This window comes from Tympanuchus pallidicinctus, unplaced genomic scaffold (genome assembly GCF_026119805.1).
Source record: "Tympanuchus pallidicinctus isolate F22 unplaced genomic scaffold, pur_lepc_1.0 scaffold18, whole genome shotgun sequence".
Lineage (NCBI taxonomy): Eukaryota > Metazoa > Chordata > Aves > Galliformes > Phasianidae > Tympanuchus > Tympanuchus pallidicinctus.
In genome coordinates this window covers 1,685,189-1,713,013 of record NW_026294699.1, presented here as the reverse complement: position 1 = coordinate 1,713,013, position 27,825 = coordinate 1,685,189, and the positions used below count along the sequence as shown (strand labels likewise).

General features: G+C 47.5%; 1 protein-coding gene across 2 annotated transcripts in view; it reads left to right on the top strand.

Moving 5' to 3' along the window:
• Nucleotides 1–25,079, top strand: part of PIGQ (phosphatidylinositol glycan anchor biosynthesis class Q) — a 30,927-nt gene extending 5,848 nt beyond the window's left edge. For both annotated transcript variants that reach the window (XM_052680260.1, XM_052680261.1), the window contains exons 3-11: nt 2,392–2,523; nt 3,685–3,805; nt 9,290–9,416; nt 10,371–10,524; nt 13,427–13,538; nt 15,247–15,327; nt 16,277–16,391; nt 20,320–20,381; nt 24,456–25,079. In XM_052680260.1, coding sequence (XP_052536220.1) covers nt 2,392–2,523; nt 3,685–3,805; nt 9,290–9,416; nt 10,371–10,524; nt 13,427–13,538; nt 15,247–15,327; nt 16,277–16,391; nt 20,320–20,381; nt 24,456–24,608 — 1,057 coding nt within the window. In that variant the 3' untranslated portion in view covers nt 24,609–25,079. The remainder of the gene's footprint in view (nt 1–2,391; nt 2,524–3,684; nt 3,806–9,289; nt 9,417–10,370; nt 10,525–13,426; nt 13,539–15,246; nt 15,328–16,276; nt 16,392–20,319; nt 20,382–24,455) is intronic.
• The last annotated feature ends 2,746 nt before the right edge of the window (nt 25,080–27,825 follow it).

The following is a 27,825-nucleotide window of genomic DNA, read 5'->3' as shown; positions in this document are numbered from 1 at the left end:
CCAGATGTCTGTGATCCTAAGGGACAGTTGGATCTGAAGAGCAGGAGGAGGAGTTCAGTGACATCTGCTCAGGCTGCAGAGGACCGGAGCTGCTGTGGAGAGCCCTGTGCTGTATGTTTGTGCTGGGTAAATGGGGAGGTAGCATTAGGAATCAGAGAAAGTGAGCGCTGACATCAACCCTACCTCACCAGAGCTCTGATCTCAAATGAAAGCATTTCTTCAGCACCACCTTGTGCTTAGCAGTGCCCAGTGCAGCTCAGCATTCAGAGCGTGCAGAATTTCCCCACCACAGGCAGGGCTCCAGGGAGCTGTTTGGAGCAGCAGGATGGTTTGTATTGGGGTAATAAACTCCATGCTGTGCTCTGTTTATTCCAAAAGCCCTCTTACCATGCTCTTAATGACACCAGGACCTCTGTCTGATGCCTCACCCAGAAGGGAGGCTTTGTTCCTGTGGTTTCTAGGAAAGAGCAAAAAGAAGCCGGGGGGCTCTGCTTAATGGGGCTGTAATGTCTGTGTGTGATCTGGGCCCCAAAGACTGCTTTCCTTGGGATATCTGGAGAATCCCTCAGCCCTGGGAAGAAAAAAAAATAATACTGGAAACTGAAGATTTATTCCTGCAGGCTATGTTAATTTATTTCCTTCTATTTGGAAGTACCCCAAAGGTCTCCTGCTTAGATAAGGCAAACATGAATCATTTATATTTTATGTGCACGGTTTGGTTTTCCATTGCACTTACAAAAACCAGTGCATATACTGTGTGACAAACAGGTGGGAGCATCTACGGAGATGCAGAGCTGCTATGCATAGGGAAGGAGACCACGCAAGAAATATTTTTGGCTTTCTTTCTCATTACTGTTGCAGATGGGAGTTTCCATAGCACATCTTGCAGCTATTATATCAAGCTTTATGCAGTATGTTTGTATTTTTATTTAAATGAATGTGTACGTAGTGACTTGACAAAGAAAGAGTGTAAGTGGAACAATTCTGTGCTGTAGCAGAGGTTTTCCAGGTTGGGACTTGGAGCCACTGGGCTAAGGGGGAGGGAAAGGGAAAGGGAAAGGGAAAGGGAAAGGGAAAGGGAAAGGGAAAGGGAAAGGGAAAGGGAAAGGGAAAGGGAAAGGGAAAGGGAAAGAGAAAGGGAAAGAGAGGGAAAGGGAAAGGGAAAGGAAAAGGAAAAGGAAAAGGAAAAGGAAAAGGAAAAGGAAAAGGAAAAGGAAAAGGAAAAGGAAAAGGAAAAGGAAAAGGAAAAGGAAAAGGAAAAGGAAAAGGAAAAGGAAAAGGAAAAGGAAAAGGAAAGGAAGGGTCCACAGCCTATGTGGGTCTGCAGAGGTCTCTGAGGTGGGCAGCACAGGTGCCCATGCTGCATCTCTCCTGTATGGAGCTCTTTTCTCCATCACTTTAGACGAAGTAAGTCAGCTGAACAACAGTGCATTCATTTGTCTCTAAGGTGGGAGGCTGAGATGGAGAGCTGAGTAATTCTCAAGTTAAAAAGAATGATTCACAGTATGCTGCGTGCATTTTGGAATCAGTGTCTGAAAGTTGAATGGGGAGGGGGAAGAGGGCTTCAGCACTGTTTGTTGAAGTGAGGAACCTTGCATGAAGTCTGGACAAAAGGGCTTGGGAAGGTGTGAGGAGGAAAGGTAGAGCAACCGTACCAAAACCAAGCAGGATTTGGAACCAGCTGTAATGCTGCAATTTGTAAAATGCACCAGCAGGCAGAGGCTGGTTCTGGAGGCCTCTGCTGCCATGCTGCAGGCTGATTTCCTCCCAGAGGGGCCAGGGGAGGCATGCAGACGTTCATGGAAGTCTCCAGGCCTCACTCACTAATGGTCCCAACAGCTGTCCAATTTCATAGGGGAAGCAGAATCCCAGGAATAATTTTAGCATTTGGAAGGAATGTAAACCGGAGGAGCGTGCCAGCACAGTGCAAGTGAGTGGGTGAAAGAGGTAACTGAAAGTGGAGATGGATTTCTAGTGAGTGAAATGACCGTTGTGGGCAGGAAAGAAGTGATCCTGATTATATCAGCATCAGTTTATTCCCCACAGCAGCCGTGGTGCTTTGCGTCACTGCACCGCTGCTGGGCGCTCTCTGACAAACCTGTATCCCAGGTGTCATTCTGGGCTGTGCAAATCAAATTGTTCCTTCTTTTGTGCATTGTGTGGCAGCGAAGATAACTGAGCACCATCTAGTGCATTGCTTCTCAGTCAAAGAAAAAAAACAACACGTGAGTATTGCCTCCCCTCTGAGCCTGAAGTGGATGTTGACGTTGAGTGTGTCAGTGCTGTTTCTGGTTACACAACCTTCACTTTACACTAAATGTTTTGCATGGAGCTTGTACAAACAGTATGCAGGCAGAAGGCAAAGGGGATGTTCCTGTTGTGTTTCTGCAGGGTTCTGAAGTTTTGGCCTTTGTCTTTCTTGTGGAGCAAGCTCTCAACCTGTGAGCAGCTGGGCCACCGCCTGCAGCACCTCCAGGTCATCAGCAGCAGCAAGAAGGCTCAAAACCAGACCCAGCTAATGAGGTATGGAATGCACACAATGACACATATGGCCCCCTCTCCTTTGGAGAACCCAAACCGTGGGTCCTGCGCCTGCCACAGGGCTCTGAGACTGGCCTGGCTGACAGAACAGCACTGCAGGATCCTCGCTACCTACCTTGCTTGCTCTGCTCCTTGGTACTTTGCAGATATCTTCCCTGTTCTCTCTTTTATCCTGCCTATGTCTTTTGCCAGGCATGGGCTTTTTTTTCTGGGAAGGACGGCTGGGATCTTGCCCACAGAAAGCCTGTACTGCACCCTTGTGGATACTGCCTTGCTGTCAGTACTTCCACAAGCTCATTGCTTGCATGCATGCTGCCAAGGTTAACCAAAAGCTGCCATCGGTATTCAGCAGTACTTTCCAAAAGAGCAGAAAGGTTTAGCTGCTGCCCTCTTTTACCTGCTCCTTTCATGCAGTAACTGGAGATCAGAGTCTCCAAAAGCAGTGAGGAAGTCAGTGTGACAAAAAGCAAACGTGCAGTGCAGTGAGTGGAACAGGAGAGGCGGGGATCTGACACAGATACTGAATGTGCCATGGCAGTTACACAGCAAGTCTTGTTCTGGGTGGTTCTCTGAGCCTGGGGAAATGGACTACCAGAGAACACTTAGATTAGCAGATTTGAAGATGTAATTGTGGTTGTTTAACCTGAAGAACTCACGTAATAGGATTTCCTTCAGACCCACTAGCAGTCAGGGGCAGTTCTGCAGCCCTGCTGGAGTTGCTTACATGCCCATGGATGCAACTGATTGCATTGACTGCAATTGAACTACATCTTTTGGAAAGCCACCTGATCTCCATGGGGATCCTCCAAGTGCTGGTGCCCTTGGGATTGTGGAATTCCCACTGAGTATACATGTACACCTTGTCCAACATTCTGCTTTGTAGCTTCAGCCCTGCTATTCACTTCCCTTGCTAAAAGAGGTTTCATGGTGTGGCATGCTCAGAGTGGCTCGGTGTTCAGCCACAGAAGTAGCAGCAGGTCAGTGAAAGTCAAAATATGTCTGTACCATGTTTCTTTCCTAAGTTGTCCTAGTGTCCCTGGGACAAGAGAGGTAGCATGTAAGTGAAGCCAACAGCTGTCAGTGAAACCTTAGGTGCTGTCCTTCCTTTTGCTCTAACGTTGTTTCTTTTTATCCTGCATGCAGGAAAGCCAACATCTTTGTCTCTCTGCTGATTGATGTGGCTCTGGGGATACTGCTAATGTCCTGGCTGTACAGAAAGAACCAGATCGGTCACCTTGCTGACACTCTCATCCCTGTGGCTGATGTAAGTATGGCTGGAGCCATTCCTCTCTCACCTTCTCTGGGTCCTGACCAGCTCTCGGTGCCTGGGGTGGCTGTAAGGAGGCACTGCCTTACACACAAGGATTTCAGAGAGTCTGGTCCGAAGTCATGTAAATTCGGTCTCCTCAAGAACAGTGAAATCTTCAAATCAAGCCTGCTGGGCTGCTCAAAAGGAACACAGCTCTGCTTTGAGTGTGCAGTGAATAGTAATTAGATGCTTACTGGAGGGCTGTTCTAGTTCCCAAAGTAACAATTATGGCTTGGGCAGAGTTCTGCAGCTGCAAGTTGGAGTGGTTATCAAGTTCACAGAAGTATCCTCGAGCTGTTGCTTTATGGGGTATTTGGTAAAAGCCAGCTGTAACCTGCACTGAGTCTGATAAACTACTGAAAAGTCAAACTTGATAAGCATGCAAGTGTGCCAGTGAAGAGGAAAATTATGGGGAATCCAAAGGCATTTGCTAGACAGGATGCAAACACCTGAAATCCTAAAGAATTCTGATGTGCAGATGGTAAACCAGAAAAACTTGCTGTGTCCTGTGCTCTTCTCAGACATAACTCTTCTTGCCCGCTGAGATCCCTCAGCATCAGCATAAATTCACAAAGAACAAGCATGACTCATGCTATCCTGCTTTTCTGGTGGCTTGCTTTAAGTGCATCACTCCAATATATCTGTTTAGTGGCAGTAAGGAACAGATAATGCACTTCAGAGGCTGGAGGCCAGACTATTAATCTAAAGTTAGCTCTGATTTTAGAGCTTCTGTGTCTTGGGAATACATGTGTAGCTAGGGTCAAGCATTGCCATAGAGCTGCACAGCTTAATACTTTCCCTGCCCACTTTTCCTACACTTCTGGGAGAGGTTGTGGATCTTTCCATTGGTTTTTCTGGCAGCTGGAGGTCATCATCTTTGCTCTTTCTCCAGCAAAGTGGGAAATTCCAGGGAGGAATTTTATTCTGATTAGATAATTCCATCAGCAGTTTCTTTTTTGCTTCTCGTCCTGTCTTTCTTGGGAGGAGATCGTAGTTCCCTCAACAATGATCTGTTTGGTCCATGTCTAACACTCTTGTTGTCACAAGCCACACGTCTCTGACCATTCTCATGCACACTGTGCTTCCAGAGAGTGTGTGTGCAGTGTGTCTGGAGATCCAGCATAGCTGTGGGTCGTGTTACTGCTGTTTCTGCTATTTGTTTTAGCCAGATTTTAGAGGATTGCACATTTTAGGGATTGATGCAGACCCTATTCAGCAGCAGTGATGGGGTATGAAGGACATTTCTTCTGCAACACGTTTGCTCCTGAGCTACTTGAGCTATAAACTAAAGATCTTCTTTACATCTTATTCCTAAATCTTCAGGTTTTTCAGCTTACCTTACAGATATTTCAGCTGAAAAAGCTGAAGTTCTCTAAAGCTCTCCTTGTGGGATTACTGCAAGTGTCCAGCTCTCAAAAATCTGATTTCTTAACAAGTCTGCAAGGAAGTGGCTCTTGGCAGCGTTCCTGTTTGCACAGGTGGCTCCAGGAGGGGTTCCATCTGCCCAGTGTCTTTGGCAGATGGGCTTTCTCTGTGCTCAAGGTGTATCTGATCCCAGCACCTGGCCTGGACAGGCTTGCTTGTGAGAGTTGCTCATTCTTTCCTCTCTCAGAAGTTTAGCTCATCTGTCACTCTGCATAAATATCGTAATGTCACTTATTTTCATCAAGCCTTCTACACGTGTAGACTTCATTACCTCAGTACCACCAGGAGCTGCTTACTTACTTGCCTGGAAGTTCACTCCCCTTTGTACGGGTGGCTGGCAGTCCGTTTGTGCCTCCATCACCAAGCTTATCATTTCAGGCCGCTTAACTCCCCTTACTTTCCGGCCTCGCTTTCTCCTTCCAAACATATTTGATTGTGGACATAAAATCACTTGGAGTTCTTTTCCTGCCTTTGGTGGGCATTGATTTATGTGCATTATGTGCAGGCCTTAAAAAATGCAGTTCTGAGCAATCCCAAAATATACCAATGACTTCAGCATGTGGTATGCAAGCCAGCACCACTTCTTTTCCAGCATGACAGCAAAATCTCCCCTTAGCCATCCAACAGTAGGTTTCCATTTTGCTGCTGAGTGTCCATCTGGTACACATTATTCCCATCACTTGAGCTTTCTCAAGTGCTTTGTGTTGCCAAGTTCAGCAATGCTAACTTTCCCATGTGCAGAAGGAGTTACTTTTCCCTTTTTCTTCCCTGATGCTCTTTGCTGTTCTGCTTTTGGTGAGGCCCAGACCTGCTGATGATATTGACCTTCTTACATCTCTGTATATGTTAGTAAACAGAACATGGGATAGATAGATGGATATTAATAATCATGTCATAATATGGTACAACTTTTTTTTAACCTTATGGCTTTGATTGATTTTAATCTTGACAAAATATAATCTAAAACCTTGTTGGTTTCATTGATATTAATACTGATAAACCTTCAGCTGTCTGGGGGTTGGAAACAGTGCACTTCTTTTTTTTCCTACTCCTAGACTTTTCCATCTCAGGGAAGAAACAGATGCACGTTGGTTATTTTGACTCTCAACAACTGCCAGGCTCACAAGCCCAGCCTGCTGACGGAGATGGAGCCATGTTCCTTAGCCATCATTCATCAAGCCCTGATACAATGGTTTCCAAATCAGCACTTTGCTAGCAATTGACTGCAGCTCCCACTTTTCACAGCTTGATGAGCTGTGCTGTGCTGACTGTAATAACAAGTTGCTTTTGTTGGTAACTGAAGCAGATGTGATTCAGACACCTAGGGAGTAACCGGGGTGTAGCTGCATGCAATAGAAAGGGCTGATTTTGGAGCAGGCTTTCAAAACCAAGCATGGAAAATGCGAACGCTCTTCTCTCTGTGGGTGCCCTCACAACTCCTCCTTCCTCTCCCTCCCACCAGGCTTCCCATCAGCAGTCCCAGTTTTTGCCTTCCACAAAAATACCCAATTCAAAGTGCTTCGTTTTTCTGGATTTAAATTGAAGAACAGCTTACAAACCCTCTTTCTCTTTCTCCTCCTTCACTTCTTGCATCCCGACTGATCTCTCTTTTCCTTAAGCTGTAATCTCCTTGAAACAGGTAAATATTTATCGCAGATCTTGCCTCCAAAAGTATTGCTGGGGCTTAGAGATAATTGGATGTGAGTTCCTGTTCAGTTCTGTTCTGTAATCCATAAACAAAGCCAGCAGAGAGGATGCAGCCTGGAAAATATTCTTAGATGCTAATTGGTGAAATCACAGGTAGGTGCCCGGTGGGGAGTGCCTGGGCTCAGCTTGCTCTGCCTTGCACGAGATGCTCCACTCAGGAAGATTATGCTGCACTTTCCAGTGCCCCTCTCCTCTTTCTCCATCCATATCACACTGCCATCAGACACCATGTGTGGAGACGAAAAGCGTGGCTGCAAAGGAAATATTTCCACAGCCACCTCATCTGAGCCATGTTAGCTGTGGTCTCTGCTTTGGTGACGTCCTTACCCTCCTTTATGAAACCACTTCCATGTAATTCACTGTTCCTCTTTTATTAATACTGGTCACATTCAGTATGCATGACTGCAATGAGAGGATTAGGCTCCCAGTCACCTTTTCTTGTTTTGCTTGCTATTGATCAGTCCTAAAATATCCAGCTGCAAAACAGCTTGCAAGGTTATGCTTTGGGGCTGTGTTTGGAGATGCTCTGCCCAGCTAAATAGCAGGAGGCTTGGGCACCTTCCCAAGCTACGTGCCACTGTCAGAATTTAGTGGCACCTCTGGAACTGGAAACCTCCAGAAGCATTCAGTGCTGGAAAACAAGCCTTGCTGCTGAAGGACTGCTTTCAAGCATTTAAATATTTCATTAAAATCCTCAAATGCTTTTTCTAAGTTACAAATCCAACGCTTTAAATATTAAAGCCAGTCTATTTATAAAGCAGCTAACGGTGCTCTGCATGGAGGTAAGATCTGTGGGGTCAAATCAGATCCGACTCGCAGCGAGATGTTGAGACAGAGGGAAAGTGAATGAAATAAATAGGCAGTCCTGCTAGTAAGTGGAAATTGGGATAGATTGGAGGTAGAGCTCTGAATTTTACACTACACTAAGAGTAAATGAGCACAAACCCATATTGCAGTGATCCAGTTGGTTAATAAAATGGAATTGGTCCTTGGAAAACATTTCCCCTGTGAAGGTAGGAAGGTAGGCTGCAGCACATCCGCTTCAGGTCTTGATTCTGCTGCATGTGCACAGTTTGCACTGAAGCTCACATGGGCCTGGTTATATTTGGGATTTTCAGAGGTGGAATTTCATTCACAGTCTCTGTGGAACAGTGTGCGAGGCCTCTTCTTCCAGGTGTGTTCCCATCTGCTTGCTGGAGGTTACTGTTTTCAGCCTGGTGAATAAACTTCACCATTTATTTCAGTGTAGGTGGGTCATTCAGGCACACATTGCTGTGTGACAGAGAGAAAGTCCATCAATAATTTGGTCATAGAATCACAGCATGGCCTGGGTTGCAAAGGAGCACAGTGCTCATCCAGTTCCAACCCCTGCTGTGTGCAGGTCGCCAACCAGCAGCCCAGGCTGCCCAGAGCCACATCCAGCCTGGCCTTGAATGCCTGCAGGGATGGGGCATCCACAGCCTCCTTGGGCAACCTGTGCCAGTGCCTCACCAACCTCTGGGGGAAAAACTTCCTCCCTCCTCATATCCAACCCAAACCTCCCCTGTCTCAGTTTAAAACCATTCCCCCTTGTCCTACCACTGTCCACCCTTGTAAACAGGTATTAAATCACCAGAAAGAGCGAGTCAAAGCCTTCAGTGATGTGGGAATGAACTCCATCAGCTTTGTTCTCAATGACTGAGGGCTTCTTTTTCTCTAGGATGCCAGGGACACTGTGTTTCATCTTGCCTAATGCCCCACAGGGTAGAAGGAAATCTGTTTATACTGAACCACGTTTACGTATTTGTGTTTTCTATTCTGCTGTACACACACAGTTTATTCCGTTGAAAAATCACCTGTTTGTCCATGAGCACACTCCACGCTGCCCCCTTATAATTCCCAACTGCTTTCCCCATGGTTGGATTACTCCCTCAGTTCTGACTTTTCTGTTGTCTGCTGAATGAAGTTGGTTTGTGCTCCAGCATTGGCTGTGGATTTCAAGCACACCCTGGAACCACACTGTGAGTCTACCAGCCGTGGCCATGAGCAAACACAAGTTCATGCTGCCAGCACTGGAACCATTTAAGCAGTTCAGCTTCCTCTCTGCTGTTATGTTCATGTTCAGTAAAAACTCATTTGCTAATAAAGGTGCCTTCCTAAGGTAAGTCGTTGTCTACAGAGCAGCCGTTTGGGTTTTTTTGCCCACTGCTTTGGAGGATGTGGTGAAAATACTTGGTGGAGGGCATCACGTTCCATACACTGGACCTGTTTGGTGTGATGGACATCTTTTATCTCAGGTTGTTTCAGTGCTTGTTGCTGTGTTTGCAGCGTGTAGCTGAAGAGCTGCAGGACCTGCTCCAGTGGCTGATGGGGGCACCAGCTGGACTGAAAATGAACCGAGCTTTGGATCAGGTGCTGGGTCGGTTCTTCCTTTACCACATCCACCTCTGGATTAGTAAGTGCAATTGTTCAACATTTCAGCCTCCCTTTTCATCTCTTCCCTCCTAAGTGCTTAATGTTTGCCTAGAGGTGAATAATGAATCAAAATGCACTGTTGCAAGTACAGACTTGTCTGTGAGTCTTCCTGCTGTGGGAACTCAAGCCAGAGCTGGATTCCCACACAAGGAAGTCATGCATATGAAATAAAGTGCTTGTCCTGATGTTTTGCAAGAAGTGCAAGTCGCAGTGGACCTCACTTACTTGGTGCCATTAGCACTGAGTGTCCAAGAGAAGGTTTTAGGTCTTATGCCAGCTCTGCCCTCTAAATGGCATTTGATCAGAAGGAGAAGTGTGCTCTCTGGATGCAAATGCAAACCTGCCCTACCACTGACTTGCTACACAGATTTTAGAGCTCTTCTCTATGTATTCCTTCCTTGAAGTAACACGCCCCAGTTATTCTTGATAAATGTCTTGATGAAGGAGAATAGTTACGATGGGAACAAACTCCTTAGATATTATATTGAGTTTGCTCCACATCAGTGATGAAAGACACTGTATGTCTCCAGATTTTTATTTTGCAGAATTCATTTGTCATGGTTTTTTGTGGGAACAGGAAGAGAAGGAGATGGCTTCAGTAAAGCTTGACTTGCGTGGTTAAAAATATGATTAGAACTGAATGCAGATCTAAAGAAGTAAATCCTGTATGGAGCAAGGTGACTGATCTATTGAAGCTGAGCCTGTCCTTACATAGCTGCTATACTTCGATGTAAGCCTAGGGGGAAAGAGCTTTTGCTGGCTCTCCTAAGCAGAAAATGGCCATTCAAAGGAATTTTCCAGTGGTTTGGTGGCTATGATTTCTGGAGCAATGTTTGAACAGGGGGGAGAAATGGGACAAAGGGAAAATGAGGCTTTTGAAAGTGTGAGTGGGGAAGATGTCTCACTGAAATCTTGACACTGCAACGTTCACTAGGCTACATTCACCTGATGTCCCCATTCATCGAGATGATCCTCTGGTACGTTGGTCTGTCAGCTTGTCTGGGTCTGACCGTGGCTCTCTGCATCCTCTCTGACATCATTGCACTTCTGACCTTCCACATCTACTGCTTCTATGTCTATGGAGCGAGGTGAGTTAGTCTTCTTGGTTGTCTTGGACGTGTTTGTAGTCAAAGCAAGAACCTTGGACTCCAAGATGGAGTCAATAATACAAGTCAGCTACAAAGTGGACCCTCAAAATACAGAAAGCAAACAGCAGGTACTGGGGATACACGGGGCTGCTGTGGCTTGATTCCTCACCAAGGAATCCACAAAACTTACAAGTTGATATACTGGAATCTGTGAGACAATTAGCACTCTGATCCCAAGCCCAGTGTCATATTGGTGGCATTCAGTCCTAGCGTAGTACTCTTGAATTCACACTTTAAGGCAGCAGTTAATTTATTGCATTTTTAATGCATGTAGAAATGATAGTCACAGCAGTGCAAACAATCTGCCTTTTGATCCTTTTGTATCTTTAAATATTGACTTGTGGTAGTGACCTGGAAAAATAAAACTGTGATAGGTGGAGGGCAAGTTCACCCTAACCTTTCACAGTACGTTTCAGTGGCACCCTGCTCAGTTCAGAACAGGAGAGGAGGAGGAGAAATGAACTCTTGTTCTTCTGGAGAGGCCCAGAAGTCTCTGCCTCTGCCTGGCTTCAGGGATTCCAGTCTGCATCATGGGTGGCAGCTCTGGGGGTGCAGCATGGCTGTGCCACCATCCTGGTGGCATTTTCTGGATATACTGCAGGGCCCCACTGCCTGAAAGCAGGACAGAGGCTCTGAGGGAGCATGTGGGAGTGCAGAGGACTTTGGGGCATGCCTTGTGCTGGGCACGTTGGAATTATTGTGCCTGCTAACATGCTTTGTTCCTGCCTTCCATTAACAAGTGCTGCAGCAAAGCATCACGCAGACCACTGAAAAGCAGCTGCTTTTGCCAAGGTGAGAGAGAAAGTAATGAGTAGGGGAACCTTTGGCTGATGAAGTGCAGAACTGCCATCATTCCTCTGCAGGCTGTGAGCAGAGGCCTTCATGTTGCAAACAACAGAAGAAATGGTAGAACTTGAGTTACAGCCAGCTTAGGGAATGATTGTATTAAGATACAATTTATGAGTTGGTGCTGCTGTGAGTGTAGGACTTGCACCTGAGATCAGTACTGTTGGTAACACAGAGTTTCTTCTCAGCAGGAGAAAAAGGGATTTCCTGCTTTTAGGAGGAAGTTTTTCCCCCAGAGGGTGGTGAGGCACTGGCACAGGCTGCCCAAGGAGGCTGTGGATGCCCCATCCCTGCAGGCATTCAAGGCCAGGCTGGATGTGGCTCTGGGCAGCCTGGGCTGCTGGTTGGCGACCTGCACACAGCAGGGGGTTGGAACTGGGTGATCATTGAGGTCCTTTGCAACCCAGGGCATTCTGTGATTCTCTGACTCTATGATTCCATGAACAGCTCCAGTTTTCTGGAATTTCCGTTTGGGCTGTGAGGAGTGGTCTTGGTCCCTTCTGCTTGTGAGTGGAAACAGGAAAAGCATTTTCTCTGCTGATTGCTCTCCTGTTGTGAGCTGCAGGGAGCCAGTCTACCAGCCTGGGCTGTGTTAGAAGTGTGGAACAGCTATATGTTATCTTAGTGCTGGCACCCAGCTGTCCCTGCTGTGTCAGCTGCCCCTATGGAGAGTCAGGACGGGGTACCGCTCACCCACATCAGCACAATCACCACAACACCTTGCCTTCCTGCAGCTGGAGGAACAAATTGCTGGGTTGGGTGCTGGTGAAGTCTGAGCATCCACCCACAATAGGCTTTCCAGTGAAACAAGAGCTGGCATGTGTGCACAGGGAGCAGCAAAGGTGGGGCAGGTGCTCCATCAGGTCCACCTGCATGGTGTCAAAGCAGGGTATGTGGGTGAGAGGCAGGAGCCATGGATGGTGTGCAGCAGCAAGCTGGAGGAGCCTGCTGGGAACCCTCTGGCCTGGAGATGAGTGCACTGAGCTGTGCAGTCTGGGCACCTGCCTCATCCTTGAAGCAGCCGGTGTTACTCAGACCAAATTCTTCTCTGGGATAAGAATCCTTGCCACTGCTTTCACAATGCCATCTTGAAGCCTGAGCAGCCTTGGTGCTTTGTGTAGGCTGGTTGACCAGGCTGGCTGCTGTGGGTCAGGCTCTCCCAAGCTCTGTTCTGCTCCGTAGATTGGGTCTCCCTTACTTACATTCCTGCTCTCTGAGGCTCTTTGTCCCTCTTTTCCCTTCCAGGGACTCTTTCTTCCTTTGTGTTGTTCTGTAGGTGTCTCTACTTCTCACCTCTCATCACCTCAGACCTCTCACCATTGCTGTTTCCTCAGGTAGTTCCAAGTGTCGTAGCACCAAGTTACTAAAGCCATGGGAAAGGATTCAGTAGAGGTGCCAGCAGCTATTTAGTTGATCTTTTCCCACTCTTATGGATGAAGGTGCAGTGCTCCATTCCTCCCCCTCACCTCAGTGCTGCAGAGGCAAAAGTAAATGGTGCTGACTCAAGCACAAGCAATAAGGCCTTGGATGCTCCTGCCATGGAAAAGGGTGGAGTGAAGGGAAGAGAGGAAATCTGAATAAACAGAGATGGGCTGCAGGGAAAAAACTTGCAGCTCCTGCTGCAGGGAGGGTGGTAGCAATGGCTGCTCATAGCGGCCACCTCCAGCAGAACTTGGCACTTTGGGCATGCCAACCTCTTCATCACCAAGAGCAGGGAATCAGCCTGTCTGTAGCCATGGGGCATGGCACAGTGGTTGCCCCACAGTGGTCCAGAACTGCCTGCAGCAGCCTTCCTTGCCTGTACCAGGGGGCAGCCCCAGTTGGTTGACTGAGCAATCAACATTTTATCTGCGTCGTTCTCGGGTTGATTTCTTTTGCCAACTCGAGTTCTGTGACATCAGTAAGCGGGTGGGCACGGGGTGTCGTGATGACAGCTGCTTTGTGTTGAGGCTGAGGAGCTCACAGCTCTGATGTGTGGCATCTTCTCTTTGCTCAGACTCTACTGCCTGAAGATCTACGGCCTGTCGTCTCTCTGGCGTTTGTTCCGTGGGAAGAAGTGGAACGTCCTCCGGCAGCGGGTGGATTCCTGCTCCTATGACTTGGACCAGGTAGTGCTGCAGCATCAGGGCTTGCTGCAGGCAGGCAGCGTGATCCTGGCTGCTTTGGTTACAGAGGCAGCAGATTGGACTCGATGATTCTTGTGGGTCCCTTCCAACCTGGGGCATCCTATGGCTGTGTGACTCCTGGGTTTGCAGCACTCCATGCTTCCCTGTGTGCCCTGTGGCAGGTGCTGGGTGCCCACCGTGCTCTGTGGGTGCTACAGATGCTCTCAGCACAGAGTAGACATGGGGGAGGGAGGCAGTGCCCAGCAGTGTTGCCATAGGAACTGACTTGGCTTGCCAGTGCTGCTATGAAAAAGCCCCCCTTCATTCACATTAAGCTGGAGCCTGGTGGCCCACACTTTCTCACTCAAACAGCAGAGGCAGTTGTTGGGTTTTTTTTTTTGTCAGATGCTGTAACCTCTTATGAAATCCTCCAACGCCATAGGAAGGCTGGGCAGAGCCATAGGAAGGCTGGGCAGAGCCATAGGAAGGCTGGGCCACACCTACTGTTGCAAACATCACTGAAATAATAAAGTGATGTTTGGTGACCCCCAGGTGCCTCTCTGTGTTCAGCAGATGAGCTCTGGCTTTCTCACACCACTGCAGCAGAAGGTTTTCTCTTTTCCTTGGTGATGGAAAAGTCAGAGATGATGGTTTACGTCAGGCTCTCCCTGTGTGCTCTGAGGAGGGTTGGTTTGGCCCTCCTGGCTCTATCCTGCTGCTCACAGGAGCTGTGTTGTTGGCCTGAGTGGGATGAGACACTCAGAGCTGACCTTAAAAGTCTTCAGAAGACATTAAGGAACTGCATGGAGTGACAGAGGAGGGGAGAAACAGCAGCTGTGAAGGGGATGGGTCAGGTTGTCATCTATGTCTGGTTCTGTGCATGAAGCTGAGCCTTCAATCCACCTCTGCAACAGGGCTGTTTTATTCCTTAACACATCATGGCCGTGTTCTCTTCCTGCAGTGCCCCCTGGTCCTGTGTCTTCCCAGTCACCAGAACAGAGAATTGAAGAGTTGGGTCTCTATTTATCATAAATCTGTATTTCTCTGTTGGTTTCAGTTGAAATTAGTTTGGCTTATGCCAGCTGGGCCAACCTGACCCTAAAATAACCAGTTCCATGGGCAGTGGAGCTAATGACATCTGCTTTCCTATGGATTTTTCTTATTCCTCTGAAAATATCACATCATTCTACCCAGTCACTATCTTCTTTGTCTCCCAGTTACCTACTGAGAACAAGAGCCTTGATGTCCTTTGGCCAGCCAGTTGCTGCCCATTGAAAGACTTACAACCCAATTCTCCCAAACCAAGGAGGAACAAAAAAGTCTATAGATTTCCCTACCCAGTTTCTACTTCTTTGCAACTTTCCACCTTTTTTTCCCAGTAAAATACAGACCAGTGGTTTTAAAACTCGCAGAGGCAGGGCATGGTTGAACAGTGTAATCATGGAAGCTTTGCTTCCTAAGGAAGCCAGCCTAAAATAGGAAATCTTGAGCATTGTTCATAAAGGAACAAATGCTTTCAGGATCTTTTCAAACAGTCATATAAAAGGCCCAAAAAGAGAATAATTACTGAAAATATTAGCAGAATTACTCACTTAGGGAATTTAAAAGAAAATGTTAAGAGGCTTGCAAACTCTCTGCTTCAGCATTTCCTATTACTTTTATTTTGTTTTGCCATTGTTCTGCTGATGATTTTGTTTCTTTTTTCCCCTAGTTATTTATTGGCACGTTGCTGTTTACCATCCTGCTGTTCCTTCTGCCTACAACTGCACTGTACTATTTGGTGTTCACCCTGGTAAGATATGACCCTTGAAGGTAGCTGTTTTCTGAGATGTATGGATATATGAGGGTGTCTTTGTCATTTACTGTCATCCACAAAGAAAACACAAGATCTGTGTGAGCGTCCAGGAGGAGCTGTCACACAGCCCATGCAGACCAAGGAAGTGGAACTCAGGGTACGTGGCTGTGTTTCTCCAGAGGGAATTCCCAGCAAACGCAGGGCAGCAGGACACGCTGTTCCCCTGTCTTTCCCTCAGAAGTCATTTCAGTCTTTCCATCCCACGTCTCCAGTTTGATCCAGAACAGCTTCTTCAAGGAGTTAACCTGCTCTGTTAAATGCTCTCCACCAGGCTTTGCTAAGAGGGTTAGACTTCCTTCTTTTTCTTTCTCCAGTATGACCGGTCCTGTCCATGGCCTGCCTGGAGCAGTATTTTCCACACACGGTGGCCTTCACACAGGATTTCAATATCATTTATGAGCCCTCTCTGCTGAGATGGGCTTGACAGCAAAAACAAATGCAGTCTGACAAAAGGAGCCTTAGTCAGCACAATGCTAAGCAGGAAGCTCATTTCTGACTGCTTGGCTCTTGCTTAAATGCTCTACGTGGGGTTTCTTCAGACAGAAATAAAGCATTTTAGCTCACTGCTGGGAAGGGAAATTTGCATTCTCTGATGCAGGGTGATGGAGTTCAGTGGAACTGTGAGCATGAAATCTCCCTTTTTGACTGTGCCTGCTGAAAGGGGAATTGCTCTTGTGTCCTTATGGCTCACAGCATCCACCAACGTGAGGCTTCGCTACAGTTAGACCCTTAAGAAACCTTTTACAGGCACTGGATACCCAGCACTGTTAGACTTCTTAAGCTCACCTCAGGAGAGCTCAGCTTATGCACAGTGTCAGAGTGCAGGCCAACTCCTGAGTTTGCAGGGCTGCTATCTCCTGCTGCTTACTGAGCTGTTTCTCTTTAGCTCCGTTTGCTGGTGGTGATTGTGCAAGGCCTGATCCACTTGCTGGTTGACCTGATTGACTCTCTGCCTCTTTACTCGGTCATCCTTCGGTTGTGCAGATCCTACAGACTGGCAGGTAAGTCCTTCAGCGTTTCCATATGCAAAAGTTCAGGGTTTTTGCATTATGCATTTTGTCTTGGTGCAATTGATAGCTTCTGAATAGAAAATTCAGAGGGCTGGGAAGCGACCCAGAGCATAAGCAGTGTGGTTGTCCATGCGTTTAACTAGCTGCTGCAAGGAGCTGGATGTCAGTGAAAAGGCATTTGATGCTGAATCAGAATCAGAAGCGCCCTTACGAAGCCTGTGATAAATAAAAGTGACACCCAAGCAAACACTATTAAAATCAATTCATTTATTTTTTATTCCTGTTACAGCATACTAGATCAGGTAAAACTCCTGTTAGCACTGGGGTTTTTGGCTGTGAAACAAATTGCAAAAGTACTTGGAAAATCTGCATCATAAAGAATGTGAATCAATGGAGCTCCAGTTCTGTGCTGACTTGGTTAACTGGAGTCCTGCACTGAGATGTTTGGGTCAGATTCAGAGTTCTGGCCAGGTTTTCAGATCATCATTCCCTTTTTGAGATTAACCTATCACCATTTCGGAGCTATTTGTTGTTGTTTCCTTTTTGACAGCAATGAGCCACGATTAGTATCAGAGTAAAGGATCATTTGGAAGTGGGCTTAACTGTCAGTAGACGTGGTTAATCCAGTTAAAATCAAGCTGATCTAAATCGTTGTCTCCCATCCAATATAAGAGCGCACAGGAGGAATTTTAGAAACAAGGAATTTGCTCATCACCAAACCAGGGCTACTCATCAAGAGCAAAGGAAGCTGCTGGGAGCTGCTGTCAGCTCTGTGTGCCAGGTTTGATTCTGGGAAGGTAGAGCTGAGCCATGTTACCAAGCCTGTTGCTTTTCCATGTGCGCTTTCAGCGTGTTCTTATCAATTTCCTGGCAGAAACTTCTTAACCCTTGAGGGCTGTCTTTGGAGAGCAGGAAATACTGCAGAAGGAAACTGATCCAACAGACAGCAAGTCGGAGGGCAGAAGGATATCTTATTGCACTGGGAGCTGTGAGGCTGTGTACTCCCATCAGTCTTGGGTTACTTCTCAGTTTTGTTCTGCCCTCTGTGGAGTAATAAAGCCTCTGCCCAGGCTGTGGATTGTCTGCTTGGCAAACTTTCATTGCTGGCTATTTGTTTGCTCCTCTTACACATTCTGTGAAAGCAAACGCTGCAGTACTCTGCTGCCTGCTCGATGAAGAGGTACCTCTGAGAGTTTCTGCAGCCTGTGTTCCTGCTCTAGAATAAAAACATATCGTTGGAGTGGTGACAGATGGAGCAGTTGAATCAGATTCAAAGGACTTCAGAGAGTACGCGTTGCTTCATGTCCCCACTGCTGAGGTTTTGCTTCCCTTTTCAGACTCAGAAATCTTCTTGCCTGTGTTATGTATGGCATCTGATTATTTTGAGCACCATCAAGATAGTTCTACCAACGTGAATGGATAGCTTTTGCTATCAGCAAGGGTTTAAGTTCATCTCAGTTCAGTGCTGGCTTCCAAGTCTCTTGACTCAGCTTCTGAACTGACAAAATGTTATGTAGGTGAAGCCTGGGCCTGAATGGTTGGAAGATCCGTCCACACACCAGAAATGAAGTCCGTATTTTGTTTCCTCTATGCGGTGGGAAATACTTTGGATTGTAAAAAGTCGGTGCAAATCCATCCACACCGACAGCCTTTGTGCTCCGCCTGCCAGGTGTCAGCTGAAGGGATGCTCCTTGCCTGGGATGGTTCACCGTGCTGGTGATACAGAGCATCAAGGAAGGCACAGCAGTGAGGCCGGGGGGTCTCAGCCTGCCCATGTCTGATAGCAGGCAGTCAGTTCATTTTCTCCATCCTCCTCTTGCCTGTTCACAAACTCTGGGGCAACCGCTGTCATTCTCAGCACGGTTCTGTCGTCATGATGTTCCCCCATAATTACTGCAACACAAACAGCCATCAGTGCACTGTCGTGTGGAACAAAGCAAATGGAGCCGTGTCCTGCCCTCTCTCATGCTCATGGTGATGCCTGTGTACAAAAACGTGCCGAACCCCGAGCTTTGGAGTTGGCTGGCAATGACAGAAAGCTGAGGGTTCTTTGCTGCTGGAGTGATTTGGAGTTTTCCTCGTCTTCCTGCTTCATCTCTTCAGTGAGTTGCTCAGATTTCTGAGCGCTGTGGTACTCTGTAGGTCATTCTAAAATAAATTTGTTTGTATTTTCTTACAAAGTTAAGAACTGAAGACTTTTGAGCAGTTAAATAACCTGTTCCAGAGATTACTAGCTTGCATCTGTGAAAGAGCAGCATGTGACTGTGACTTAGAGAAACAGCATTTGCTGATCTAATGGCCTCATGTTAGCACAAGGCTCCAGAGTGCTGCATCACCCACCTTGCAAGGCCAGTGCCTGTTTGGTTGTATCTCTGACAAGCTGCCTGCTTGAAAAGAAGATTTGGGGCTGTCTCTGATGCTTTCTGGTAGCCAGAACTCAATGAATCCCTTTGAAGACTTTTTCACTTCTGCTCATCAAGACCCAGCATACTCAGACTTCTTTTGGAAGCCATTGGAGGAGTCCATGTTCCAATGTAACCCAGCAATAAACAGATAATCCCTTCCTGCCTTGTACAAAAAAGGGCTGCATGATTTGGGAAGAGCTCTTTACTGGGCAAGAGCGTTCTCTCCCAAAAGGAAGAATGAACCGTGTAATATCCAGTAATTCAAAGCTAAGGGAAAAGAGAAACTGTTTTGGTTTTTAAATGTGTAAGAGCCATTTACACAGTGGCAGAGCCTGTAAAGACAAGAGTTTTATTTCTGTTTGTACTCCTGAGTTGCTGTTTGATCTGTGACAGATCACTTCATTACTCTGGCCCCATCTTCTCACCCGTAGGAAGGAATAATAGGAAAGAAAAGAAGAAAAATGCCTCTCCAGCCCTAATTGTTACCATCCTTTGACATGTTGCATTAAATGTTCATGAGCAGGATGTCACCATTGGAACCCAGAATCTTTCTTATTTATCTTTAAAGTATTGGGATTGTTTCGAGTCCAAGAGGGAATATGAAAGTGTCAGGTTTGATGGGGTTATTAGTGTGTTAAAAACATGAGTGCTGTGATTAATAGGCAGTGGTGGCTTTGAAATGTTCTGAATGCCTCTGGGCTGGCTGCTCTCCTTGCTCAGTCTGAAAGAGATTTGCACACGTGCTGCAGCCCCATGAGCACAAATCAAAGGTGATCCGTGCCTCTTGTTCACGTGAAGTTCCCGTTCTGATGGAAGTTTGGAAAGGCAAGGATTACTGCAGTCAGCAGCACTGCCTGCCTGATTTCTGGGCTTTGTGCTTTCTTCTGGACTGCAGTTACAGCCTGGGACTCAGAGGGCTGATTTTAATGGAGCTCAGAGAAACACTGTTTGTCATGAGTCTCAAAGCCGTTCTGGGGGAAATCTGTGCTTCCTGTTGAAAATTAGTAGGGGTTAACAATCCCAGAAAGGTGGAAGGCTGCTTCTGGAGCACTCAGCCAACAGCTGATCAGCAAATCATAGAGTCACAGAATGGCTTGAGTTGCAAAGGCCCACAATGCTCACCCAGCTCCAACCCCTGCTGTGTGCAGGTTGCCAACCAGCAGCCCAGGCTGCCCAGAGCCACATCCAGCCTGGCCTTGAATGCCTGCAGGGATGGGGCATCCACAGCCTCCTTGGGCAACCTGTGCCAGTGCCTCACCACCCTCTGGGTGAAAAACTTCCTCCCTCCTAATATCCAACCTAAACCTCCCCTGTCTCAGTTCAAAACCATTCCCCCTTGTCCTGTCACCATCCACCCTCACAAACATCCATTCCCCCTCTTGTTTATACACTCCCTTCAAGTACTGGAAGGCCACAGTGAGGTTTCCCTGGAGCTTTCTCTTCTCTAAGCTAAACAAAATGGTGTGGGCCTTTCTCCAGCATGGATTTAGTTTTTGTGTTCTGTTTCTTTTCAGCTGGTGTGAAGTTCAGAGTCCTCCAGCAGCAGGATGGAAAACCTCTTCGACTCCTTATGCAGGTGAGCTGCGTGTGCTGGAGGAAAAGCCCTCCAGCTGACCCCCAGATCCTTTCTTTCCTCTTCTTGAGCTCTGAACTGGTCCCACAGCTTTGTGCCCTTTGCGTAAGGACCCGGCTTCAAGGATTGCATCTGTGAAATACTGAAACAAAGGAGGTGCTTTTGGCCGGCTTTCCGTTCTTCTAAACTGCTTGCTGCTTTCTCACCTTCTAAGTGCCTTGGCTGACTCTTCTGTTTGGAGAAAATGCAGGATCTTGTGTGATGTGAAATGAAGTGGGAGAGATTTGAGAAACATGAAATACCATGTCAGTATTGCCACACTTTGTGGCTGCATGCAGCTGCACCTTAATAACTGCTGAACACTGAGATGAGCAGAAGAAGACAGCTGGAACCATCTGGAATGAAGGATGGTTAAGGGCTAGGGAAAGAGTTTCACTTCCAGATGTGTTGAAAAGCTGCAGTTGTACCATGAGGCAGTCAGGACAGGTATGTGGATGGGACAAGAGAGGGAAGGGCCCCTGTTCTCCTTAGTTGCTCTGTCAGGGCGCACAGGACAAGGCTGCCTGTGCTTCTGTAGGACTGCATTTCCACGCTCTGTCACCAGAGATAAAAAATCAGTTTTCTTCTGCACAGAAATGCTGTGATGGTAGCAGGGAGGTTGTCGTTACACTTCCAGGAGGGATTCTGTGAAACTCTCCCGACTTTGCCGTATTTCAGGGTCGCTGCTGTTGCTCTTTGCATCTTGGGAAGGAAGTCTATGAGTCAGGAGATGGAATTACAGAAACCTGGGAGAGTGTGTGGGAAGGAATTAACCGCGGCTTCCCAGACCTTTTGCTTTTTCCATCACAGGTCCAACCCCAGCCCCATTTTGGCATAGGTCAGCTCAGCACCGAGCTTGCACATCATCCAGCAGCGATTCAGAAGGGAATCCCTCCTGCAGGTTCTGCTGGGGCAAATTGAGTGTTTTTAAGGCACGCTGCTCCCACTTTGTTTCGGTAGGATGGCGGTGGGAGAACCAAAATCTGTCATTCTCCTTCCCCAAAAAACTCTGTAAAAAGGAAACTGTGGCCACGAGTGGTGAAGCTGAGGAGCAGCTGAGCAGTTTGGCAGCAGTGTGTTTGTGAGCCGAGGTGGATAGCTGCTCCAGAGGAAAAATAGCAGGGCTGAGATAGGGAGCAGAGGCAGTGAGTCATATGAATGCGATGAATTTTCCTATCTAGAATATAGCATAAGTCATCTTATCAAAAGGTGGAAGCGCTGGAGTTGGATGTCGCTTTTGGCCTTCTGCTCAAGTAATAATGAGCACAGAGTTGGTAAAGGCACTTTTTTCTACTCCCTTTGTGGTGGTGGAAATGAAAAATGGGCTCCTGTCAGAAATTCTGCTGAATGTGCTGCTTTCTGATAGGTCTTTTGAGAGGGAAATCTAAGAAGCCTGCTTTTAAGTGACATGCTGAAATTCTGATCTGTGCTGCACGGTGGTTTTTCCCTTCTAGCAGTATCACGGTGGCTGTGTCCCCTCCCCATATGGTGGCCCTCTGATGCCATGTGTGATCAAAGTATGGTTACATGCATGCGACCATGCCTGCTGTAATTGAAGCTGCAGGTGACTGTTACAATCCAAGCTGCCCTTTGAGGCATTGGTAATGGATGAGAAATCAATAATGCTGGGTTTGAGCATTCGTGTTCAGCTTGTGGTTCAGCCAAGTAGTCACTCTTACATTTAAGGAATGCTGTCCAGGCACAGGCAGCTGGGGGTGATGCTCCCATTCCAAATGCTGCTTGATTTTCTCCATAGCTGACATAGCTGAGTGTTTTCATTAGTGTTTAAAAGTATTCGTTTCAGTCCACAAGAAGGATTTCTGGCAGCGTGGCTCAGCTCAGTGGGGACACACGGAGCGTTTAATTCATCTGTGTGCCTTCTGCCCGAAATGTCATCCTTCAGAGCAATTGCTTTGAGAAGGGTTAAGCGAAAGAGGAAAGCAAAAGGGAGCAGCTCCCTTAGGAAACAAAGGATGCAGATGAGAATGATCAGGGTGTAGCCTAACTTCGAAGGACAGAAACTGCAAAAAAGGAACTCGTGGTGCAGCTTCCCTAATAAGCAGTTGCCTTTCTTTTGCTCGTTTGTTTCCATTTATAATAGGAGAGACAAAATATCTTGTGCTGGGGTTACATGTTACTTCTCAGCAGACCAATGGTATCATCTCCCTGCCCAGGGAAACATTGTGTGCATCCTTCCAGCCCGCACAGCTGATAGCCAGAGGCGTCCTGTCCTCCACCGGTGCTGTGCAGAGCTGAGGAAGCAGGCAGTGATCATTGCTCAAGTTTTACTGTGCTGGGGTTTTTTATTTATTTATTTTGTGTGCACGTTTTGTTTTCTAATTGGGGAGAAAGGGATGGTTTCTTCCGCCTCCCTTCTTTCTCTCCTCCCTTCTTTCTCTCTTTCCTTCTTTCTCATCTGTTTTTCCCAATTGCCCACGGCCACAGTGCAGTGAGGTTGGTTATCATGTCGATCCCTGTGGTCCATCCCTGGCCATAAGGCTGTTTGAAATACGAGCTGCAGTAGTTTGGGTTGCCCATGTGTGAGCTCAGCTCTTGGGTTTTGGGTACAAACGTTCATTTGGGCAGAATTCAGCTTCCTGTGAATCTGTTTGAGTCACTGTCTCACAGCTGGACCCTGTGCTGGGTCTGTTCATTGCCTTGCCCTGGCCTCCTTCTAAACTTCACAGGGGTGCTTCTGAGCCAAGCATTTTCCTCCTTCTGTTCTTTGAAACACATTTGATAAAGGTCTCTGAGACTAATTCTAAAGAACTCTTTGCTTAATTGCTCTTTCTTGAAGCTCCATCTTTGCAGGCACCCATCGTTCATCCCTTCTCTCTCCATGAACACAGGAGAGCTGAAGCAGGCTGGTGGCATAAGCAAACTCCCAGAAAACTGGTCATTCATCAGTGGACAAAAGAAAAATTCAGCTTCTGGAACAGCAGTGTCTGTGTGTGTGTTTTTATTGCCCCTGTCCTTTCTGTGGCTGCCTTTTCCACCATGCATTCTCACCTCTTTCCTCGATCACGCAGCTGCTTGCTTGGTTCCAGCATACCTGGACCCTTTTATAGAGGAGGATTTCCTTCCATCTCTCTCCTCTGTCCAGACTTCCCGAGGCTCTGTACGTCTCCTTGCCTTGGCACCTCTCACGGTCTGTTTTCTGACACCACTGTTACTGTGTAATCATCTTCACTTTTCAAAGTCAGTCTACTGCTGTGCATCCTTCCCATGCATCTGAATTTGTCCAGACTGGCTCCTCTGCACCTCAGCTATCTCTCTGCCCCGAAAAATACTTCACTGGAATGAGAGTTTCCAAGATCTGATGTGTTCCCTTCTCCATCTGTCTGACTGTCCCCATCATCCAAAGAACCAATACAGAAACTCTGCGACCTCAGTCAGAGGCTGTGAGCTTGCATAGGGACTCCAGGCAGATCCTTCTTGGGGCAGGGATTGAAGTTGCATTGAAAAGCTATGAATTCAGCCAAAGAGGTTTATTTTAAAATGATAGTGAGCAGCCCTGCCTGGTATTGCTTTGTATCCATCCTGTTCTGCTAGGACAGGATTCCATCAAGTGCTGAGAAAGGTTCAGCTCGAAGAACAGCTGTGGACTGGGGGCTGGCACCTTAAAAGGGAAATTCGAACTGACACCTAATGGAGAAGTTGCTACAACTTCAGTGCATGCCCAAAGGAATACAGGTGTGTGCAATGAAGCCCCCCATCTCTCCAGCCACTACAAGCTGCTAGTGCAACAAGGTGACAGTTCTGCTTCTCACTGTAAGGTGAGCAGCTCAAATCCTTCTGACATTTACATCTGCTGCTCTGCTTGAAAACTGTTCTAATAATACTGTTTGCCAGGCTTGGTTTGTTAACGTTTCAGGGCTAAATAGCTTTAACTAGCAGGGAGGGAGTTTGACGTCTTCTGTAGCTGTGTGATGTTCTAACAGAGGCAGTGCTGCACAGAACTTGCAATTACTGCCTCGTCTCCCTGTCCCTCCTGCTTCAGGGCATTTTCACTGCTGCTGTCTCTCTTTCTTCTCACAGATCAACCCTCTATCATATGGCAATGTGGTACAGACATACAGGCTGCCGACCTACAGCTGTTACCCCAAGGATTCCTGGGCGTCCCTCTGCAAGAAGCTGTTCCTTGGAGAGCTGATCTACCCTTGGAAACACAAAGGAGAGAAACAGGAGTAAAAAAACAAGACAAAACAAAAAACAAAGCAACCACAAGAGCCAGGACTGTAAGACTTGGTTAGAAAAACATATTGATTCCTAATGCTTTTGGACCAAAGGTATCTCAGAGCCAGCAGCTGCTGGATCCTTTTAATTACATTTTGGTAACGTGGGATGGGCTGAATTTTTGAAGACAAATATTTTTAAATATTATTCTTCAACTTTCCATTTCCCCTACTGTGTGTTTGAACTGGTTTGGTTTCCAAGCTGTTTCTTGTTAATGCAGTGTTCACCCTACCTGAGATGTCTGCCTGCTGGCACCAGGGGCTAATGATTATTGTTGGAGCAAAAGGTTAAAGCCACCAGTGCCTCGTGGAACCAGCATGCAGTGTAATCAAGGAAGTACCTCCTGAGCATTTGATGCTGTGTACATCTTGTTGTGAATTCACAGAGCCATATTAAAAACAGCCCTTCTGGTGGTTCTAAATCACAGTGTTGAGGTGCGTTCCACCAAAGGATGTTCTGAATCCTTTATGCTTCGGCCTGCGATCAGAGCAGAGAGGAGCAGCTTTTGGTCACACGTTGAAGGCTGCACAGTGGGATTATTTGGGTTTGCAGGATGTTCTTTTCCTTTGCATCGGGCTTGGATGCAGCACCAGCACGGGTACTGAGCTTAGAAACCATGGTACTGCAGGCCCAGAAACAAAGGCTGCTGTTTGACTGTGCCTACATGAGAGACAAAAAGTCTCATCGATGTTTTTCAGCAGCCAGTAGTGATGTGGGGAGAGCTGAGCCCTGAGCTGACAGCAGAATTGGAAGTGCAGGGTGCACAACCCCAAACTGCCCGAGCTGACAGCAGCAAGCTGAGGCAGCTGAGAGCCTGGGATCCTGCCAAGCCTGGGGGCTCTTTCCTTCAGCTGCAGTCTAAGGCAAAGGCAGCTTTGCAAAGCCCAGCTGAGCCCAGCTGCAGCTTCTGCCAGAGGACTGCAGCAGCCTGGTGGTATGCAGCTCAAGCAGCTTGGGAAGCATGTGCTGCACTGTGCAGGGTCAGTAGAGCCCCTTGCTTCTCAGGACACAAAGGGGAGCCTCTTCATGTGCTGCCTCATCTTTTGCACTTTCTGGTAGTCGAAGCCTTTTTGAAGTTATTTCAGATGAAGTATTAAAAGCCACTTCTTTCTCTGGACCTGTGGACACATTGGTCATAGGAGGGTGTTTCTGCACTGAACTGCAGCTCTGCAGTGCAGCAGCAGCTGGCTTTCCTGCATCCTGTACTGACAGCATGCTCATTTTGATGTCTGTTCCCCTTTCCAGCAAGCTATTCCTGCCTTGGGGAGAGTGCTTCTGTGCACAGGAGTGTGATGTCCTGCTGGGTACTTTGCTGGTGTGCAGACAGTCCTTGCCTAAAAGCACACACTCTCCAGGTCTGCTTGCTCCTCTTGCCCTGGCTGAAACAACAATGCAGTATCACTGCACCCGCTGCTGCTCTGCGCTCCCAGGCAGCTGCAGTAACTGCAGCAGAGAGGCATGCTGGGTCTGCCCTCTTTTCCTTGGTCTCAGGGGGACCTCAGCTCTGTCCAAGGGAACTGAGGGCTGTTGAGGAGGGTGTGTGTGCTGGCAATCTGCACCTCCATTCGCAGGATACGTTTCCTGTTCCAACCCCGTGCCTCATCCTTGTGCTTGGATGCATCACAGAAGAGCAGGGGTTATGGCTGCAGGGATGTCGGACGCTTTCAGTTGCCCATGGCCAGGTCTGTTTAGTTTGCCTGTGGCTGCTCACAGCCTCTGACAGCACTGCCTTTCAGCTGCAGCATGATGGGAAGAAAATGGAGCTCTGTAAGTAGGTGTTTGGTCCGGACTTTCCTTAGCAGGCAAACACAGGAGCTGCTGAGGGCTTGCAGCTTTCTTAAGGACATCACCAGAGGAGGCAGCATTAACAGGTACTGCTACCTGTGATGGTGTGTTTCCTTCATCCCAGTGGCACAAAGTCCCCCAGCCACCATTTGCTCCCTCTGGCTCTGGGTGGGACATCGCTGGCTGCAGAAACTGGAACAGAGCTTAAGGAGGAGCACCTCCATCAAGGAACGTTAATGATCAGTGCTTAACAGCCCTGTACACTGTCCACTATTTTATTTTGTTCAGCATCAGTGCCTGAGTATTTCTCTCTACTCCAGGTTTGAGTAAGGCTGGATTGTGATCCATTCAGTGGGCGAATGCTCTTAGTAATGTATCTGCCTTCAGCATTAAGTCAGAGTGGTGGAAAGGCATCCTGACCTGGTGCACAGCAGAGCAGGTTTACACTTTAGCCCCTCTCATGTTTCCACTGGAGTAATTCAATGACATTCCCGTATTTCCTCCCATGCCTGCATAGCTTAGTTCACTAAAGGCTGAGGGAAACTTCATTATTTTTGATATTATGGAAATAATGTTCCTCATATGCTGCCTTTTCAAATTCGTCCGTAAGACAAAACAGCTCACAATGGTTCTAATCCTGGCTGCCCTTTGGGATCAAGTGACCTGAAAGCCCCGAGGACAGCACGAAGCAGCAAATGTGACCTTCCTGCTGGGGACCTGCCAAACACATTAGGCATTCCAACACCAGGTCTGTTACTGAGGGCTGATACTGACACCAGGGGTGGCGAGATATCAGAGGGAAAAAGATTCTGCACAATCTCCAGAGCCTGGATCTCATGGGTTGAGAGCCTTGGGTGCCCAGCTGGGGATTAAGGGCTCTCAGTGAGCGTCATTCTCCAGTGCCATGCAGGACGGGTGCCTGCACTGCCTCACTGTTTTGGACTCGATGTCCTTATCCGTGATGGTTCCTGAGCCTGTGAGTTTCTTCTGCTGGACACGTGCCATGTCTGTCCTCTTCCTTTCCAGTCACTGACGTGAAATAGTTTTCCTCCATCCTTTTCTGATGCTGTGCTGAGACATTACAGCAACTTAGCAGAGATCCTGCTCGGGAGCGTTTGACCTCACGTCATCCCTAATTACAAGGTATGATCAGCATCGTCTTCCACAGCAATTCAAACTGGCCCAGTGCTGGCATTTCCTTGGGGAAGAGACTGCTGGTGAGGCTGTGGCACTGATTTACCCTCAGATTCACATTATCCAGCTAAGTCCCCAGACGAGAAGCAGTAAAAGCTTTCAGGTCTTCTCTGCCTCCCACCACACACGCCTTCTAGCAGGCGACAAGCAGGCTTTGCCAGCCGTCATTCAAAGATGATAATCTTGCTCAGTT